At 37.3% G+C, this 20,219-nt stretch overlaps 1 protein-coding gene across 1 annotated transcript in view; it reads right to left on the minus strand.

The window, feature by feature from the left end:
• Positions 1–599: 599 nt before the first annotated feature.
• Positions 600–20,219, minus strand: part of UBXN7 (UBX domain protein 7) — a 54,386-nt gene continuing 34,766 nt past the window's right edge. Inside the window, exons 6-8 of the mRNA XM_029213721.1 lie at positions 10,635–11,088; positions 10,426–10,505; positions 600–8,747 (exon numbers count right to left, since the gene is read on the minus strand). Of these exons, the coding sequence (XP_029069554.1) occupies positions 8,586–8,747; positions 10,426–10,505; positions 10,635–11,088 (696 nt within the window). The 3' untranslated portion in view covers positions 600–8,585. The remainder of the gene's footprint in view (positions 8,748–10,425; positions 10,506–10,634; positions 11,089–20,219) is intronic.

The raw sequence follows: 20,219 nt of genomic DNA on the forward strand, positions 1-20,219 counted from the left end.
TTTTTCTCCCATTAATTTAGTAATTACTTTTTTTCCTTCACTTGTTTAAGCTGAGTCCTTAGTCATTAGTCACTGCTGATCTGAAAGACTAGACACTGCTTGAACTGCCAATATGTCAAATACAGAATCTTACTTTCCTTACAAGGCTAGCTAACCCAGTGATTTCATGAATAGTTCAACCAACATTTATAGAGCATTTATCATGAATGTTCAACATGTTAACTAAGAGCAGAGAAGAAGCTAACAAACATTTACCCTTGACAACCCGACTATGAACTAACCTTTTTCAATAAATACTACAGTGTGCTAAACATGAGAATATGAAAGCAAGCAAACCTGAACTGTATTAACAAAAGTAGTATCCAGAGTCTTACCTCACAAAAACAATAATGCAAGAAAACTAATACTGAAAAGTTTTTGATTTTATTTCCAAGATCAAATATTACAACAGGACATTTACATGTATTTATAAAAAAATGCAGCAGTTGAATTTATAGATCAGAGGTTTCCTTGAGTTTGGTCCCTCTCTCAGCACAGTGAGCTGATGTCTTCAAAAGACTTCCCTCCCTCCCCAACCCCAAATGTCCCACCGCCCCCCTCCCCAATTCAAGTTGCAATGTCAATATAAAGCAACTGGGTACAACACAGCAAGAATATTCACAATTTGGTACAGCCAAAACCAGAGGATCACCAACTGAGAGAAAGATCCTCATTTTAGAAATTATTTACCTATAGACTATGTGTATCTATAGATATATCACACCCAGTTATCTAAGATTTCCCTGGTTTTAGAGCAAGTGGAAGTTCCATTGAGTCTTAGCCAGCAGTTACAGCTCTGCTTTATCTAACGGCTTGTTTTTCTCCTCCTACAAGTTTAGATTTTCTACGGCCTCCATATGTCTTCAGATTTAAGGCTTTCCCTAGCACCTTTATTATCACTTACTAGAAATACAGGAGGGTCTCTAGTGTGTCTTGAACAAAAAAATTTAGTGGATGATCCAGTTGCCCCTTTCTCACATGTCCCAAAGCCTTCTTCCCACTCTTGAGAAGAACTGCAGAAATAAATGATATCTCCTAGCACCACGGGATTAAAGCCCAGAAAACTGAGAACTATACATATGTGCATTTTAGGGAACACTTGCCAGAAACATTACAATAGAAGCACTGTCTCTGTCCATTATCTTCTTGGATTCAATAACAAAGTTACACTACAGATTAAATTTAGAGCCTGTCCTGCATTAAGAATGCAAATCTCACTAAGACCACCACTTTATCCAGAATAAGGTGAGTACACAAACATCCCAGGGAATTTCTAAACACTGTGAGAAACTGCTTGAGAACACTAAAGCAAATACCCTAAGTTGACTTCACTCAAGCCCCCAACCCACCCCCATCCCTATCCCCAAATTTCATTCCTTGGTTAAACTTCTCTGCATAAGATGGGAAGTGAGGTTTGGAAAATGACATGGAAAATGTTTAAAAAACACAGTTAGTGAAGACATGCCAGAATTGGACATCCCAGATGATTCAGAACGCATTGTTCAAACTAAATTCATACAAAGCATGCACAGAAGCCTACAACACTCCTGAGTGTTTCCATGGAACAATCAATACCTACTTTGTTTCTTAAAGGGTTAAAAAAAAAAAGACACCAGATGCTTAGAAGTTGTTAACAATCAAAGGGAAAACCATTCTAGAAAGAAAGATTCTTAAGAGTGAATAAAATTGTGTCTAAAATTCATGCCAAAGCTTGGCTGGAAGCCCCTCAAAGTCCAAGTATTGTGTTAGCATCAACTGGTACTCATTTCTCTACATTTAAGACTAGAGGATTATCTCATAGCTTTACTGTCTGTTTCCCAGCAAGTTTTAAATACCCTTTCCAAACCGAAGTGACAAACCTAGGAAAGTAACAAGGCCCAAGTCCCCCAACAGGTAAGATAAACAGCCCCTACAAACTTCCTACTCATTAACTGAAAAGTGGAGGTCACATACTCCTTTCATTCTAATTAGCATGTAAGAGGGGATTTTCTGGTGGCAATGGTCACTCCACATGAGGTTTAACTTACAGGGCAATGAATTATCAAAAAGCTACTGTTAAGAGCATCTGATTATCAGTGTCAAAAACCTATTTATATTTTGAATCACACCATTTATTGATATTTTCCATTATTAAGAACACAGAAGCTTTGAGAAAAGCATACTATAAAGCCATTTTGTTGAAAACAGAAAGATATCCAACTGAGCATCAACATTCCAATGCCATTAACTTGAAATATATCCTGGTGACATGTACTTAAAGTCAGTGACCTTGACAGAGGGGAAAAAAAGCACAATGGCAGGGAATGGCTCCGTATCAAGAATTTCTCCCTTATCAGATAAGATGCCCATATTGAGTCTATGAAAAAAGCAAATAGAAAAGATTCTAAGGAAGGGAGAATTCAATTCCAGGTCAGAATTTATCTAATTATTTGAAATGTTTCCCATTTTATTTACCATGTCTAATAAATGAGTGATTCATGGTGGCCCAGTTAGATTAACAACTTCTTTTAATGGAGGTAAAATTTTTCTTATGTTAAGTCCAGCTTATTCCTCCACTTTGTAAACCCAAGTGACCTTATAAGGGATATAAAATCTTAGGGCATTTTGATCTCTGTAGAGGAAATACTATTAGGCAAGCAACAAAAATTTGCTGTTTGTTGCAAGAGAATTAAGTACAACAAGGCAGCTTTCCATATTTATAGATTAATATTTGATTGTTCTTAGGAAAATACTACCATCGGTATTTGTATCTCTAATCCTACACGTAAATCTGGTTATCTTTTGAAAATACAGAAATGCTAAATTATGTTTTATTAAAGTAGTTCATATTAGATTGCTCAACTCTACTTTGAGATCATATGTCAAAGCAAGGCCTGTACCAAACACTATCATGTTTATGAGAATGACTGAGATTCTAAGCAATACAACTGCATTCCATAGGCCAAAAAAGGGCGGAGGGGTATCATGGAGCTAGCTATTCTATATTTGGAATAAGGATTCTTAGGTAGAGAGAAAATGAGTTATAAAAATGATGTTTGCCTCAAATTCTTTCCTTGTATATTAATTTATGAAAAATGAAAAATGTTACATATTAAAATTTAGAAATGGAATTTCTTAAACACAGCCAATTTTCATTAAAAATCAAGACATTTTCTGAGAACAGATGTCAAAAATCAAGAAGAGAATGGAAAAATAAAATAGAAAATTATATTAAAAGATTTTCTAATTTAAGGGTCTCATTACATCCAATAATTTAACCACGAGATCACTTCATGGGAAAACTACCAAGGTCATCATAATCTCTACTGAAAAAAGCTAGATTCTAAGCTGTCTCTCTAGCAGGATTGATACATAGGTGAATCAAAGACCAAAATAGCCATCACTGAAATACCAAATTTCTACATGTCAGGAGAAATCAATGTCAGGCTTGGTATTCTCTGTTGGTTATTTTCAGTACTAAAGAACATTCTTACCACCATTCTAAAATGTGTACAGTGCAATACTAAACTGCATGGTGAGGCAGTAACTAAAATGTTAAGCAAGGCAAATCAATGAAGTTGAATATTCATAGTACACAGCTGTCTTTAAGTGGTCCTATTGGAAAACTGCCATGTTCACCAGAAGGGTGGGTTCTTCTTACTCTCATTTAGTTTTACACAAGACTTTACTTATTCATCAACCCCCATCCCATGATTTACTATTGAGTAGTACTACTGAATACTATTTACTCTCTCTCTCTGGCTCCAAATGAAAGAGGGCCAGAGAGAGAATGACACCATGGAGATACACTCTATGGGATAAGAAATATTTTAAAAAGTCGGCCTAATTGGATCTTGAAACACTTGTTTCTGTCAAAACCAAGTGTGACTTCTACAGCTTACACAAATCAATTTCCTAACAATTACTCAGCCAGTAAAGTGCTTTGTTTAAGCACACATACAAAATAAAATTTAACTCCGGTGTCAGTGAAATATTTGGTTCTCATTACATTTTAGTCATACTCAACACTGATTAGGAACACAGCATTAAGTTTTAAAAGTAATGAATTGTGTTTAAAAGATCATTACTAGATCTGTAACTATTATACTCTCCTTTCTGAAGATTACAGTCATCACAGTAGGGCAGATCAAGTTACTGGGCAAATGAAACCTGGACACAGGAAAAAAAAAGCAAGAACTGATTAACAAGTATACTTTTAATTACTCTAGGGATAATATATAAAATAAAGGTAAGAGACTAAAAGCATTAAATTTTGGAGTGGAAAAGATTCAGAGATAATCTAATTCAGTGGTCTACAATCTGTAGGTTCCAAGAGTTTCTGCAAAAGGTCTGCAATTCCATATGCACATTTACATTTTCTCCACTTATGGAATTAATGATATTTATACTTAACCCCACAACTCCCCACCACTGCTGAATTTTAAAATTACAAGCCCTTTTACTTGAACAGACTAAGAACTATTGATCTAGTCCAATTCTCTGTTAATTAGAAGCAGAGCTGTTACCCAAGTACACTTATTGCCTACATATAGTGCCCTTTCTGCATATCATATATAATATATTGTACTATACATTTAATTTGTACCTGGGTATAGAAATTAAATCTTTCCTTCACTTTTCAGTAGCAAGTGGCTCCCTCTGGTATTTTCCTAAGTATCCAAGTGAGATCCCTGCTAGCTAAAATCTTTAATCCTGGAATCAATAATTCTTTCCTACTTGGGTACTAGTTATGCCTTACTGTTAAAACATCATGCCCTAAATCTAGTAGTTACAAAAGGTGGAACTAAAGAATACAGGTAAGTCAAAAGAAAATCTGAGCCACAGTGTTTGCCACTTTCCAGTTTTATTTTCCTAACTAAAGCCTACACTATTCTTTACCCTTTCTAAACTTCTATTGTAATTATGGTTCAGTCTCAGAAAGGTAAGCATTTACATATTCTCCTATTATCTCAAGTGTAGTGTGTTTCTCCAACTGGATAAAACAGGCAGGAACCAGATCTTGGATTTCAAGATTTTTCCAACTTTGATTAAGGACTCAAATAATTGTTAACTTATAGAATCAAGGAAGTAGAATTTTATAGGAGATTTTAAAATATACACATAGAAGTTTCAATAATCTAATACAGATGGGATATAGAAAAGATAATTGTATCTTTTCTGAGAAATGGTTAAAAATTTGATAAAATTCTTTTTTATCCTTTCCATTTTTTCTTGGCAAATAATGCCATAGTTATTTTCCTCTTACATTTTCATCACTGCATCATTTTAAAAAAGCAATCAGTAATCTGCCCCTCAAAATAACAGTGTAAATAAGAATTTATAGGCATAGCACAAATCTCACAAGCTTTAAGGAAAAAAATCAAATGATAACTTACAGAGCCAAACAATGCGAAGATAACCTTTTGAGCAAATTGATTCCTATTGCAGGAGACTACAGCATGGGAGTGAAAAAAGCATGAATGCCAATTTTGATTTTGCCACTTACTTACTAGCTGTGACATCCTGAACAAGTTCTCTGCACTTCAATTTTCTTCCTTATCTATAAAATGGGGGAAATATCCATTTGGTAGAGTTCTTAGGGAGATTAAAGGAGAAAATGCACATAAAGTACTTCGCACGTTAGTTACTCAAAATTAGTTCCCTGTTCTTCCCTCATTTGGCTGTTCTCTTCTCTGGTTCCTTCCTAAATCAAATTCAAAAGACTTCCTGTTACTTTTCCCCTGCTAGTTTTCATTTCATCTCTTTATATTTGTCTCCTGTCATTTACTCTCAAAGTCTATCTTGCTCTTTTCCTCCTTACCTTTTAAGATCTCTCTCAAGCTGTTTCCAATACCTACAAGGAATGACTATTTTTACCTATCTTACTAACTTCATTTTATCTATTCAATAAAATCTCTCCTCCAAAGAGCTAAGGAATTTGCAGAAGAAATAAGACATACTACCTAAGTGGATTAAGTTCTTGAACAAAGCACAATCCATACTCTTCTTGTGTACAATCCATAATGCCTCCCCCATGGGCCTCTATATCAAGGCCAGGATAATTACACTCCTGCCTCAAAATAAAATAAAATCCTCTAATCTTGTACTCTAAACACTCCAGTTTTATCTAAGTTGGATCAGTATCTCATGCCCTATCTCTTTGATATGCTTACTTATATCACTTTGATGTGGTCATCTCACAGTAATCGAAGTTGAAAAAGTCACTTTGGTTTCTCATAAATGGATATGCCAGGGCTGAGCTTATCAGAAAGAACTATATCTTATCATTAACGAACATGTTGTCTCAAGTTCTCTAGATATGTTTTATAAAAAGAAACTAGTAGGTAAAAGAATGAAACAGAATCCTATGGGGAAAATTCTTGACTTCATATTTTTGACAGATTTGGACTTTAGCTGTGACTTTGCCGAGTGGAGATAGGTGCCATGACAGCACCAACACTGAGCATAACCTCATTTCTTACCCTGTGCCTCCCTGAATTTCTAGATTTCTGACCTTGTCTACAACCAACAATTTTTTTACCCTCTAATGCACCTTTGTATATAGCTCTTTTCTTCAGATAGCAAGTATATTATCCAATTTCAGATATACAACTGAGGAATTAACATGAAAACCATGCCTCCTCACTAGATCAGAAGCTGCTAGTTAGCCTCGAGAGCCTATGAAAAAAACACCGAAGTGGTATTACTCAGTCACCAATCTAAAGAGAGAACTTTGACTCAAGGTATAAATGAAATTGTAATTATATAAATATATTTATAAATATTTATACAATTATATACTTATACATAAGCACTTACACAGACTTAGAAAAAAATGTAAGAACATTAATTCAATAGGACTCACTGAAGAATAAACAGAATTTTCCATGATTTCCTTGAGGAGATACATAACTCATTCTTTAGAGAGGGTCCCTCAAAGTCCAACCATTAGAAACTGTATTCTCTAACTGTGTACTAGCAAAAACAAGCATGTTTTTTTTTTTTAATCCCCTAGTTGCCAAGAGAGTGATCTTAAAGTAGATGGGAACCTAAAGGTCTCTGAGCAATAGCAATTTATGTTCCTCAAGCAGAAGAATCAGTCAATCTAAACCTCAATTGACAAAATACGTTCATTCTGTATTATGGTTTTATAACAAGTTAAAGTTCTGATTTTTGCCACCAGAGTTACTACTACCCCTTCAGAGGACTCTAAAGCTCAAAATAAGAATCGAGCAAAATGTGAAGCTGATAAGTCAAATCATATTATATAGATTCAAGATGGCCTCTTCTAAATAATACTGAAAAAAGCATTCATCAACTACAATTTGAATGTGGCTTTTGTTGGCAGAAAAAACCCACATCTGAAGATTACTGGTAATCTTCCCCACCTCCCTTACTAAATGTTGTCTTATGAATTGATTTTAAAGGTCTTCTACTTAGAGAGGTTTTCAGTTTTGATACCTTTTGCAAGAAACAGCATGAGGAATTAGGCTCATTCAGTCACCAGAGCCTTTTAGAGACTGTTCCAACCAAGGGTAAAAAATGAATCATTATTTCTAACCAAAGGAACATGGTTAGCAACTCTCAGCTGCATCTTTTCTTTTTCCCCTGGGGCATACATTAAGTATGCCTTAAAGTACATAGGACAATCAATAACCATAGTGGTTATAACTACAAGCCACTGTACTCATGATTATTGAACATCTGCCTTCCTACAGATCACTTGTGGACCCAAACAATGGAAGGGCCAAAGGAACTATTATGCTGTACTGGCAAGAACAGCAAGCACCTTCCTATCCCAGTCACCACAAAATGCTCACGAAATGTCCATTCCAGGACTAGCAGGATCAAGATAGTTTATAGAGTAATAAAGAAAGCTGTCTCAGGCTAGGATACTGAAAGCCACCCCATGCTACTTACCCTAGTTTAACATTCTTTCTGTCAATAACACATATCATGGAAACAATTCTAGCTGGGAAGATGGGAATCCTTTGAAAAAAATTTTAAATATGATGAGCAATAATTATAAAGGACGCTTTTTCCATGTAAACAAAACCCTGGACACTGTTACACGATATTTCCTACATGAATAATAAAACAAAACATGTGTTAGAGAATTTCTTCTCCCTACTAAACATGGGGCTTACAAAAAAAGGAGGCTGCTCTTATTCTGAATCTAGCCATTCCTTTACCAAAGGAATCTGAGGAGTAACATTATCATTTGATCCCAAAAAAGTGCTGTGTAAGAGACCACTTATTGGAACATACATTTCCTGCTGCCAGTACTAGGAGGTCTTATCCTAACACTTCCATTTGGTCACCAGATTAGGTAAGAAAGAGAGAAAAGTAGGAAAAAGAAGAAAATGGGAGAAGAGAGAAAAAGAGGGGTGGGGTGGGGTATGTGAGACTGATTATAGGAGAGAACAAGAAATAAAAGAGAAGGCAGGTGACTTGCTTGCCCAACTTTGGCTCTATGGTCCTATGAGCCAAAATACATACTCAGTGACATGGTATCTCACAGAAAAAGGGAAAAAAAGGGGTAAGCTGAGAGAGGTCAGGCCATGATGTTAATTTCTTTCCTGTACAAAGACAGTCTCTTGAGGACAAAGGCCTGCCTCCTGTAATGTAATATCATAGTCCAGATGAGAGAGTTTCCTTCGAGGGAAGTTGGTGAGAAGTTCAAAACGTTCATTTGGATATCCTTTAGATTGGACATGCTTCACCAAAGCCTATGAAAAATAACAGAAAGACAAAGCTGTTAGATGGAAACAAAAAGAAAGAGCATATTGAAGAATTAAAAATATAACATTCATTTTAAAATCAGATAAAAGTTTAAGTTATTCTTTCAGATAATTGAAGCTTACTCTTATGGAAGGGCCAATATAACCCTCTAGATGGGGAGATACTAAACCTGCACCCAATAATTTAGAGCCATTAAGTGATACTGAAATATACAGGGTTATTACTGTCTCTCCAATGAACAAACCCAATTTCTTCCCTGGTGGTGCAGTGGTTAAGAAGCTGCCTGCCAATGCAGGGGACACAGGTTCGAGCCCTGGTCCAGGAAGATCCCACATGCCACGGAGCAACTAAACCTGTGCGCCACAACTACTGAGCCTGTACTCTAGAGCCCGCAAGCCACAACTACTGAGCCCTCGTGCCACAACTGAAGCCATGTGCCTAGAGCCCGTGCTCCGCAACAAGAGAATCCACCACAATGAGAAGCCCACGCACCACAATGAAGAGTAGCCCCCGCTCACCACAACTAGAGAAAGCCTGTGCAGCAATGAAGACCCAAAGCAGCCATAAATAAATATATAAATAAAAATAAAGTTCCCTTAAAAAAAAAAACAAAAAAACTATTGTCCTAATTTTTAAACATTTTATCAGTTTTCCTTCTTTCTATTTATCAGGGAAGATATGTCGTTCATCCTATCTTGTCACCTGTGCATTGAATCCCTTCTTGCCATCTCAGAAACTGTGCCACCACGGAATACCACTCTTTTACGGGTATCTTCAATATCTTCTCTGCAGATACCTCCAATAAGACTTAAACATGCTCAGTCTCTCCTTCGATCATCTTTTCCCCTCTGATTACTGCCCACTCCCCACTCTAGCTTCACAACCAACCTTCTCAAAAAAGTGGTCTATACTTGTTCTATTCATTGTCTCATCTCCCATTCCTTTCCAATTACTAGACTAGGGAGACAGTCTGGATATTAGCACCAGAGGCCAGAGCCTACTTGCATTCAAGTCACAGTCTTCAAGATTCTCATTATTTTTAGCCACAGCAAATGGCCAGGTATGAACACCTGACTCAAGGAGGATCCATTCATAGGCTAATCTAAGCAAGTCAGACTCATTCTCTTTTCTAGAAGTTGAAAAATACGGAGGGAGGGCCCATCAGCTGTGGACTCTGGAGGAAAAGGCCCTCAGAGCACCGGTATGATGGACTATGTACAAGCTGTTTTGCAAACAAAAGCCACCAGAATACAGAGAGAAGAATGGTATGAAGTAGAGAATCACAAGGGGAAAACCCAACAGGCCCCACAAGAGAAACACACAGGAAAATAGTCTTGGTTCTTAACTACTTTGCAGTTCCAGCTACTAGAAACCTAGGAGGCCCCTCTACAGTCTTCAAATAACCCCACTCCCCTTTTCCAGGTAATAATTTCAGTTGGGTTTCTATTACATGCAGCCATGGAACAGAAATGCCTTGGCTACAACGGACTATGTGAGTTGCCCAAGATAATTTGGGAAGGAAATAAAGCAGTTAGAATTAAGATTCACCACAGTGAAGTTTCCAGTTAGAGGTCAGACCTAACACCTATTTCAAAGAATCATCAAGCTAATTACGCCAATTAGTTTTTCTGCTTCGAGTAAATGCTTCCAATTAGATATACTTACTAGTAGTTTAGCTTGCTCTGGAAGAGTGATTTGTTCCCTTTTTCCATCTGGATACCGCAACATCAGCTGTGCTTTTGGTCCTAAAGGAAGGGTTAAAAAATATATAGAGAGATATAGCTGCTTAAGATAGAAGACTAATTTAAACAAATAAACAAATCCCTTCAGTAATAGTCAAGTATTAAGTAAAGGAAATCTAAAATGTAACCCACCATTTACATCAATGCCCTCCACTATTCCATCTGATTTTTCAGGTGACATCTCCAATATTTCTGAATCCATCGCTGGCAATCCTTGGTGATTTGTGGCTGTTCCAGGCTCAGTTCTGGCAGGGGGCTCAGTCAGTGACCTTCTGTTTTCCTCTTTTCTATGCCCCAAATCTTTGTGGGGAGACTTTCTAGACTTGGCAAGATTCTCTATCTCCTCCTCCTCATCAGAGCCACAAACGGATATGAACTCCTCACTGCCAGAAAAAAGTTCAGATTCAGATTCTTCATCTGAGCGGCTATCCTGTTTTGTCTGTGTGGAATCAAAATGTGTCTCTTGCAAGGAGGCTCTGATGGCAGCTTCTAGCTGGCTGTCTTCACTTGCATCTATAAGACTCTCCTGCAAGATGCAGTCATAAAACATGGGTAGAAAGAAAAAGAAAACAGTTAAACCAAAAAATAATCAAGTCAAATAGGGCACAGGAAATGTAACAGCCTGCCATTATTATTTTCTGCTGGATGTATCTCTTCTATTAAATTTTAAGCTATTTGAGGGGAACAACTTTGTCTTACACAGCCAAGTTGGAATGGAATTTTAAAAACAAAAATAAAAACTGTCATACCATCTGGCACAATGATTGCAAGCACAAGATTTGGTGGGAGGGGAGAGGAATCAAGAAAACAATTTATTCCTTGCCCAGAACAAGACATGAATTAAGGTTTCAAATATAAAACCAAAACATCAGTATTTAAAATGACTAAACACAGAGAAAGATGTCTATCTTGCTTACCATTGTATACTTCAGCTAGCACTGCTTTGGCGCACAGAAGGGTATCAATCAATCAATAACTCAGTAATGATCATTTTTCAAAAAATCTAACAGTCAGATCTTTAACATTCAAAACAAAACACCGCAAAAAAAAATATGAAAAAACAACTATATTTTCCCAAGCTTAATTTCAATGAAGGTTTTCACTGTGATCATGAAAAGCAATTTTCAATAGCTTTTGCCTTGGAAAAGTTCTAATGTCACAGGTTTCACTAAACTTACTGAGTCACAAAATATGAATTGCTTGAATGGAACTTATTTAGATCCTAACTCAAAACAAATTATACAAAAAAAATTTTTTATGATAGCCAAAAATTGAACACTGGATACCTTATAATATAAAGGAACTACTGTTAATTTTTAGAGGTTATGTTAATGGTACTGTGACTGTTTTTTAAAAATAAAAAGAACCTTTATCTTTTAAAGATACATGCCGAAGTATTTAATGAATGAAACAATGAATTCTGAGATTTGCTTCAAAATAATGCACAAAGGATGGGGTATAACTGAAGTAAGACTGGCCACATGTTGTTAATTATTTAAATCAGTTAATGGATACACAGAAGCTCAATAAATTCCTTGTACCTAAAAATTTTCCACCATAAAAAGTTTAGGCTGCTAACAAAAAACTAAAGGACCCTCAATTTGACTTTCCCTATCTGCCAGTCATATAGCAAAAAAACTTTTTTAAATTTTAAAGAAACTTAAGGCTAATTTACCACCAAAAAAAAAAAAAAAAAAAGCAAGTAGATGTGCCCATGTGACCTGCAATGGCTTAGGTGAACTGTAGTTTTATAATAATGATATTGCATAACGTGTAGCTTGATTTTTAAAGATTGCTGCCATGGTAGACACTGCTGGCTTCACTTCACTTCACTTCACTGCTGCAACATTCTTTCTCCTCTGAATCCTTACTTACAGAATCCTAATTATGTCTATAAATGAAATATGTCCCACTAAAAAATTCTATTTACCAGTTCCCCTTGCAGCTAAAAAAAATTGTGGAATGGAACTAAAGCAGCACTTACAGAGAAAGTATAGAACTAAATGCCTACATTAGAAAAGAAAGTCTCAAATTAATAACTAAATTTCCATCTTAAATTAAAAAGTACCCCATACGAAAAAAATTAAATTAAACTCAAACTATGCAGAAGGAAAAAGGACAGAAATCAACCAATAACTTAGGAAACAAAAGAAAAATCAATGAAACCCAAAGCTGGGTTTTTAAAAAGTCAATAAACTTGATAAGCCTCTAGTCAGACTGTCAGGGGGAAAAAAGCCACAAATTACCAGTTACAGTACTGGAAAAAGGGCCATCCCTACAGATACCACAGTCTTTGAAGGAATAATAAATACAATGAACAACTTTACATCTTTGACACTTTAGGTAAAATGGACAAATCCCTGGAAAGACACAACCTACTAAAGCTCATTAAAGAAGAAACAGATACCCAAATAGTCCTATATCTATCAATGAAATTGAATTTGTAGTTTAAAACTTCCTACAAAGAAAACTCTATGCCCAGGTGGCTTCGATTGTAAATGTCATCAATTATTAAGGAAGAAATAATACCAATTCTGCACAAACTCTTCCAGAAAACCAAAGAGGAAGAAATACTTCCTAGTTCATTGTGAGGCCAGCATTAACCTGATACCAAAGCCAGACAAGATCAAGCTCTTACACGGAAAACAAGACAAAAAAAAAAAAAAACTATAAACCAATAACCCTCATAAACAGAGATATAAAAATTCTTGACAAAATTTTAGTATATCAAACTTAACAATATATAAAAAAGCAATGCATCATAACCAAGTGGGTTTTAGCCCAGGAATGTAAGGTTGGTTTAACATTAGAAAACCAACCAATGGAATTCACTAAAAAAGAAAACCATATTATCATTTCAATAGATACAAAAAAATCACATGACAAAAACCTCTCATAAAACCTCAGCAAATCAGGAATAAAAGGAAACTTCCTCAATCTGATAAAGTATATATATAAGAAACATATAGCTAACATCAAACTTATTGGTCAAATACTGAATAATTTCACCCCAACACCAGAAACAAGTTAAGGATGTCTAATCTCACTACTTCTATTTAACTTTGTACTGGAAAGAAAAAGAAAAAGAAATAAAAGGAATAGAGATTGTAAAGGAAGAAGTACATCAGTCTTTATTTGCTGATAACATGACCATGTATATAGAAAATTCTAAGAAATCTACAAAAAAGTTGCTAGACCTAATAAGTGAGTGTAGCAAGGCTGCAGGCTACAAGGTCAATATACAAAAGCTACAAAACATTGCTGAGAGAAATTCAAGGCTTAAATAAACGGAGTGATATATGCCATGTCCATGGATATGAAGACTCAATGCTGCTAAGATGTCAATTCTCTCCAATATGATCCATAGAGCTAATGTAATTCCAATCAAAGGCCCAGCAGCTTTCCTCGAAGAAAGTGACAAGCTGATTCTAAAACTTATACTGAAATGCAAAGGACCTAAAATAGCCAAAACAACTATAAAGAACAAAGTTGAAGGGCTTACACCATGCAATTTCAAGACTTATTACAAAGCTATAGTAATCATTAAGACAGTAAAATAATGACATAAAGGTAGACAAATCAATCACTGGAAAGAATAGATGCCATAAACCCGCACATCCATGATCAATTTCTGACAAAGGTACAAAGGCAATTCAATGGGAAAAGGATAATCTTTTCAACAAATAGTGCTGGGACAAGCATACAGGCATAGGCAAACAAACAAAAAACCCCAACTCAATCCCACCCTAATACCATATACAAAAATTAATTCAAAGTGGATCACTGACTGAAGAGCTAAAACTATAAAAAATATGAGATAAAATCTTGGGTTAGGCTAAGATTTCTCAAATAAGACACAAAAAGCATGAAGTATAAAAGAAAGCTGAGAGAGGCTTCAAGAAGGCAGAAGAGTAAGACATGGAGATCACCTTCCACTCCACAAATACATCAGAAATACATCTACATGTGGAACAACTCCTACAGAACACCTACTGAACACTGGTAGAAGACCTGAGACCTCCCAAAAGGCAAGAAACTCCCCAAGTACCTGGGTAGGGCAAAAGAAAAAAGAAAAAACAGAGACAAAAGAATAGGGACACGACCTGCACCTCTGGGAGGGAGCTGTGAAGGAGGAAAGGTTTCCACACACTAGGCTTACAAGCCCCTTCATGGGCGAAGACTGAGGGTGGCGCAGGGGGGAAGCTTCGGAGCCAAGGAGGAGAGCGCAGAAACAGGGGTGCAGAGGGCAAAGCGGAGAGATTCCCGCACAGAGGATCGGTGCCGGTCAGCACTCACCAGCCCGAGAGGCTTGGCTGCTCACCCGCCGGGGTGGGCGGGGGCTGGGAGCTGAGGCTCCGGCTTCGGTCGGATTCCAGGGAGAGGACTGGGGTTCGCCGTGTGAACACAGCCTGAAGGGGGCTAGTGTGCCACGGCTAGCCAGGAGGGAGTCTGGGAAAAGGTCTGGAACTGCAGAAGAGGCAAGAGACTTTTTCTTGCCTCTGTTTCCTGGTGCGCAAGGAGTGGGGATTAAGAGCACTGCTTAAAGGAGCTCCAGAGATGGGCGCGAGCCGTGGCTATCAGTGCGGACCCCAGAGACGGGCATGAGACACTAAGGCTGCTGCTGTAGCCACCAAGAAGCCTGTGTGCAGGCACAGGTCACTATCCACACCTCCCCTCCTGGGAGGCTGTGCAGCCCACCACTGCCAGGGTCCCGTGATCCAGGGACAACTCCCCCGGGAGAACGCACGGCGCGCCTCAGACTGGTGCAACGTCATGCTGGCCTCTGCCGCCACAGGCTCGCCCCGCACTCCGTACTCCTCCCTCCCCCCGGCCTGAGTGAGCCAGAGACCCCGAAACAGCTGCTCCTTTAACCCCGTCCTGTCTGAGTGAAGAACAGACGCCCTCAGGCGACCTACACGCAGAGGCGGGGCCAAATCTAAAGCTGAACCCTGGGAGCTGTGAGAACAAAGAAGAGAAAAGGAAATCTCTCCCAGCAGCCTCAGGAGCAGCGGATTAAATCTCCACAGTCAACTTAATGTACCCTGCATCTCTGGAATATCTGAATAGACAACAAATCATTCCAAATTGAGGAGGTGGACTTTGGGGGCAATGATACATATTTTCCCCCCTTTTTCTCTTTCTGTATGTATGTGTATGCTTCTGTGTGTGGTTTTGTCTGTACAGCTTTGCTTTTAGCACTTGTCCAAGGGTTCTGTCTGGTTTTTTTCTGTTTTTTTAGTATGGTTTTCAGTGCTTGTTATCATTAGGGGATTTGTTTTTTGGTTTGGTTGTTCTCTTCATTCTTTTTTTAATTACTTAAAAAATTTTTAATAATAATTTTTTGTTTTTTATTTTAATAACTTTATCTTTTTCTTTCTTTCTTTTGTTTCTTCCTTCCTCCCTCCCTCCTTTCCTTCTCTTTTCTTTCTTTCTTTCCTTCCTTCCTTCCTCCCTCCCTCTCTCTCTCTCTTTCTTTCTTTCTTTCTCCCTTTTATTCTGAGCCATGGGGATGACAGGCTCTTGGTGCTCCAGCCAGGCATCAGGGCTGTGCCTCTGAGGTGGGAGAGCCAAATTCAGGACACTGGTCCACGAGAGACCTCCCAGCCCCACGTAATACCAAATGGCGAAAATCTCCCAGAGATCTCCATCTCAATGCCAAGACCCAGCTCCACTCAACGACCAGCAAGCTACAGTTATGGACACCCTATGCAAAACAACTAGCAAGACAGGAACACAACCCCACCCATTAGCAGAGAGGCTGCCTAAAATCATAATAAGGTCACAGACACCCCAAAACACACCAGCAGACGTGGACCTGCCCACCAGAAAGATAAGATCCAGCCTCATCCACCAGAACACAGGCACTAGTCGCCTCCACCAGGAAGGCTACACAACCCACTGAACCAACCTTAGCCACTGGGGACAGACACCAAAAACAACAGGAACTAAGAACCTGCAGCCTGAAAAAAGGAGACCCCAAACACAGTAAGTTAAGCAAAACGAGAAGACAAAGAAACACACAGCAGATGAAGGAGCAAGGTAAAAACCCACCAGACCTAACAAATGAAGAGGAAATAGGCAGTCTGCCTGAAAAAGAATTCAGAATAATGATAGTAAAGATGATCCAAACTCTTGGAAATAGAATGGAGAAAATACAAGAAACATTTAACAAGGACCTAGAAGAACTAAAGAGCAAACAAACAATCATAAACAACACAATAAATGAAATTAAAAATTCTCTAGAAGGGAACAATAACAGAATAACTGAGGCAGAAGAACGGATAAGTGACCTGGAAGATAAAATAGTGGAAATAACTACTTCAGAGCAGAATAAAGAAAAAAGAATGAAAAGAACTGAGGACAGTCTCAGAGGCCTCTGGGACAACATTAAACGCACCAGCATTCGAATTATAGGGGTCCCAGAAGAAGAAGAGAAAACGAAAGGGACTGAGAAAATATTTGAAGAGATTATAGTTGAAAACTTCCCTAATATGGGTAAGGAAATAGTTGATCAAGTCCAAAAGCACAGAGAGTCCCATACAGGATAAATCCAAGGAGAAACACGCCAAGGCACATATTAATCAAACTATCAAAAATTAAATACAAAGAAAAAATATTAAAAGCAGCAAGGGAAAAACAACAAATAACATACAAGGGAATCCCCATAAGGTTAACAGCTGATCTTTCAGGAGAACCTCTGCAAGCCAGAAGGGAGTGGCAGGACATATTTAAAGTGATGAAAGGGAAAAACCTACAACCAAGATTACTCTATCCAGCAAGGATCTCAATCAGATTTGAAGGAGAAATTAAAACCTTTACAGACAAGCAAAACCTAAGACAATTCAGCACAATCAAACCAGTGCTACAACAAATGCTAAAGGAACTTCTCTAGGCAGGAAACACAAGAGAAGGAAAAGACCTACAATAACAAACACAAACAAATAGAAAAATGGTAATAGGAATATACATATCGATAATTACCTTAAATGTAATGGATTAAATGCTCCAACCAAAAGACATAGACTGGCTGAATGGATACAAAAACAAGACCCTTATATATGCTGTCTACAAAAGACCCATTTCAGACCTAGGGACACATACAGACTGAAAGTGAGGGGATGGAAAAAGATATTCCATGCAAATGGAAATCAAAAGGAAGCTGGAGTAGTAATTCTCATATCAGACAAAACAGACTTTAAATCAAAGACTATTCCAAGAGACAAAGAAGGATACTACACAATGATCAAGGGATCAATCCAAGAAGAAGATATAACAATTGTAAATATTTATGAACCCAACACAGGAGCACCTCAATACATAAGGCAAATACTAACAGCCATAAAAGGGGAAATCGACAGTAACACAATCACAGCAGGGTACCTCAAAACCCCACTTTCACCAGTGGACAGATCATCCAAAATGAAAATAAATAAGGAAACACAAGCTTTAAATGATACATTAAACAAGATGGACTTAATTGATATTTATAGGACATTCCATCCAAAAACAGCAGATTATACTTTCTTCTCAAGTGCGCACGGAACATTCTCCAGGATAGATCACATCTTGGGTCACAAACCAAGCCACAGTAAATTTAAGATAATTGAAATCATATCAAGCATCTTTTGTGACCACGACACTATGAGATTAGAAATCAATTACAGGGAAAAAAACGTAAAAAACAGCAACACATGGAGGCTAAACAATACGGTACTAAATAACTAAGAGATCACTGAAGAAATCAAAGAGGAAATCAAAAAATACCTAGAGACAACTGACAATGAAAACACGACAATCCAAAAACTATGGGATGCAGCAAAAGCAGTTCTAAGAGGGAAGTTTATAGCTATATAAGCCTACTTCAAGAAACAAGAAAAATCTCAAATAAAAAATCTAACCTTACACCTAAAAGAACTAGAGAAAGAAGAACAAACAAAACCCAACGTTAGTGGAAGGAAAGAAATCATGAAGATCACAGCAGAAATAAATGAAATAGAAAACAAGAAAACAATAGCAAACATCAATAAAACTAAAAGCTGGTTCTTTGAGAAGATAAACAAAATTGATAAACCATTACCCAGACTCATCAAGAAAAAGCAAGAGAAGACTCAAATCAATAAAATTAGAAATTAAAAACGAGAAGTTACAACAGACACTGCAGAAATACAAAGCATGCTAAGAGACTACTACAAGCAACTCTATGCCAATAAAATGGGCAACCTGGAAGAAATGGACAAATTGTTAGAAAGGTATAACCTTCCAAGACTGAACCAGGAAGAAATAGAAAATATGAACAGACCAATCACAAGTAATGAAATTGAAACTGTGGTTAAAAATCTTCCAACAAACAAAAGTCCAGGACTGGATGGCTTCACAGGTGAATTCTATCAAACATTTAGAGAAGAGCTAACACCCATCCTTCTCAAACTCTTACAAAAAACTGTGGAGGCAGGAACACTCCCAAACTCATTCTATGAGGTGACCATCACCCTGATACCAAAACCAGACAAACATACTACAAAAAAAGAAAATTACAGACCAATATCACTCATGAATATAGATGCAAAAATCCTCAACAAAATACTAGCAAATAGAATCCAACAACACATTACAAGGATCATACACCATGATCAAGTGGGATTTATCCCAGGGATGCAAGGTTTCTTCAATATATGTAAATCAATCAATGTGATACACCCTATTAACAAACTGAAGAATAAAAACCATATGATCATCTCAATAGATGCAGAAAAAGCTTTTGACACAATTCAACACCCATTTATGATAAAAACTCTCAAGAAAGTGGGCATACAGGGAACCTACCTCAACATAATAAAGGCAATATATGACAAACCCAGGCAAACATCATTCTCAATGGTGAAAAACTGAAAGCATTTCCTCTAAGATCAGGAACAAGACAAGGATGTCCACTCTCACCACTGTTATTCAACATAGTTTTGGAAGTTCTAGCCACGGCAATCAGAGAAGAAAAAGAAATAAAAGGAATCCAAATCGGAAAAGAAGAAGTAAAGCTGTCACTGTTTGCAGATGACATGATACTACACTTATAGAATCTTAAAGATGCCACCAGAAAACTACTACAGCTAAACAATGAATTTGGTAAAGCTGCAGGATACAAAATTAATGCACAGAACTCTCTTGCATTCCTATATACTAATGATGAAATATCTGAAAGAGAAATTAAGGAAACACTCCCATTTACCATTGCAACAAAAAGAATCAAAGACCTAGGAATAAACCTACTTAAGGAGACAAAAGACCTGTAGGCAGAAAACTATAAGACAATGATGAAAGAAATTAAACATGATACCAATAGAAGGAGAGATATACAATGTTCTTGGATTGGAAGAATCAATCATGTGAAAATGACTATACTACCCAAAGTAATCTACAGATTCAATGCAATCCCTATCAAATTACCAATGGCATTTTTTACGGAACTGGAACAAAAAATCTTAAAATGTGTATGAAGACACAAAAGACCCCGAAGAGCCAAAGCAGTCTTGAGGGAAAAAAACAGAGCTGGAGGAATCAGACTTCCTGACTTCAGACTATACTACAAAGCTACAGTAATCAAGACACTGGCACTGGCACAAAAACAGAAACACAGATCAATGGAACAAAATAGAAAGCCCAGAGATGAACCCAAGCACCTATGGTCAACTAATCTATGACAAAGGAGGCAAGGATATACAA

Source organism: Monodon monoceros, unplaced genomic scaffold (genome assembly GCF_005190385.1).
Source record: "Monodon monoceros isolate NGI ecotype Baffin Bay Population unplaced genomic scaffold, NGI_Narwhal_1 Super_Scaffold_11, whole genome shotgun sequence".
In the NCBI taxonomy this organism is placed as follows: domain Eukaryota; kingdom Metazoa; phylum Chordata; class Mammalia; order Artiodactyla; family Monodontidae; genus Monodon; species Monodon monoceros.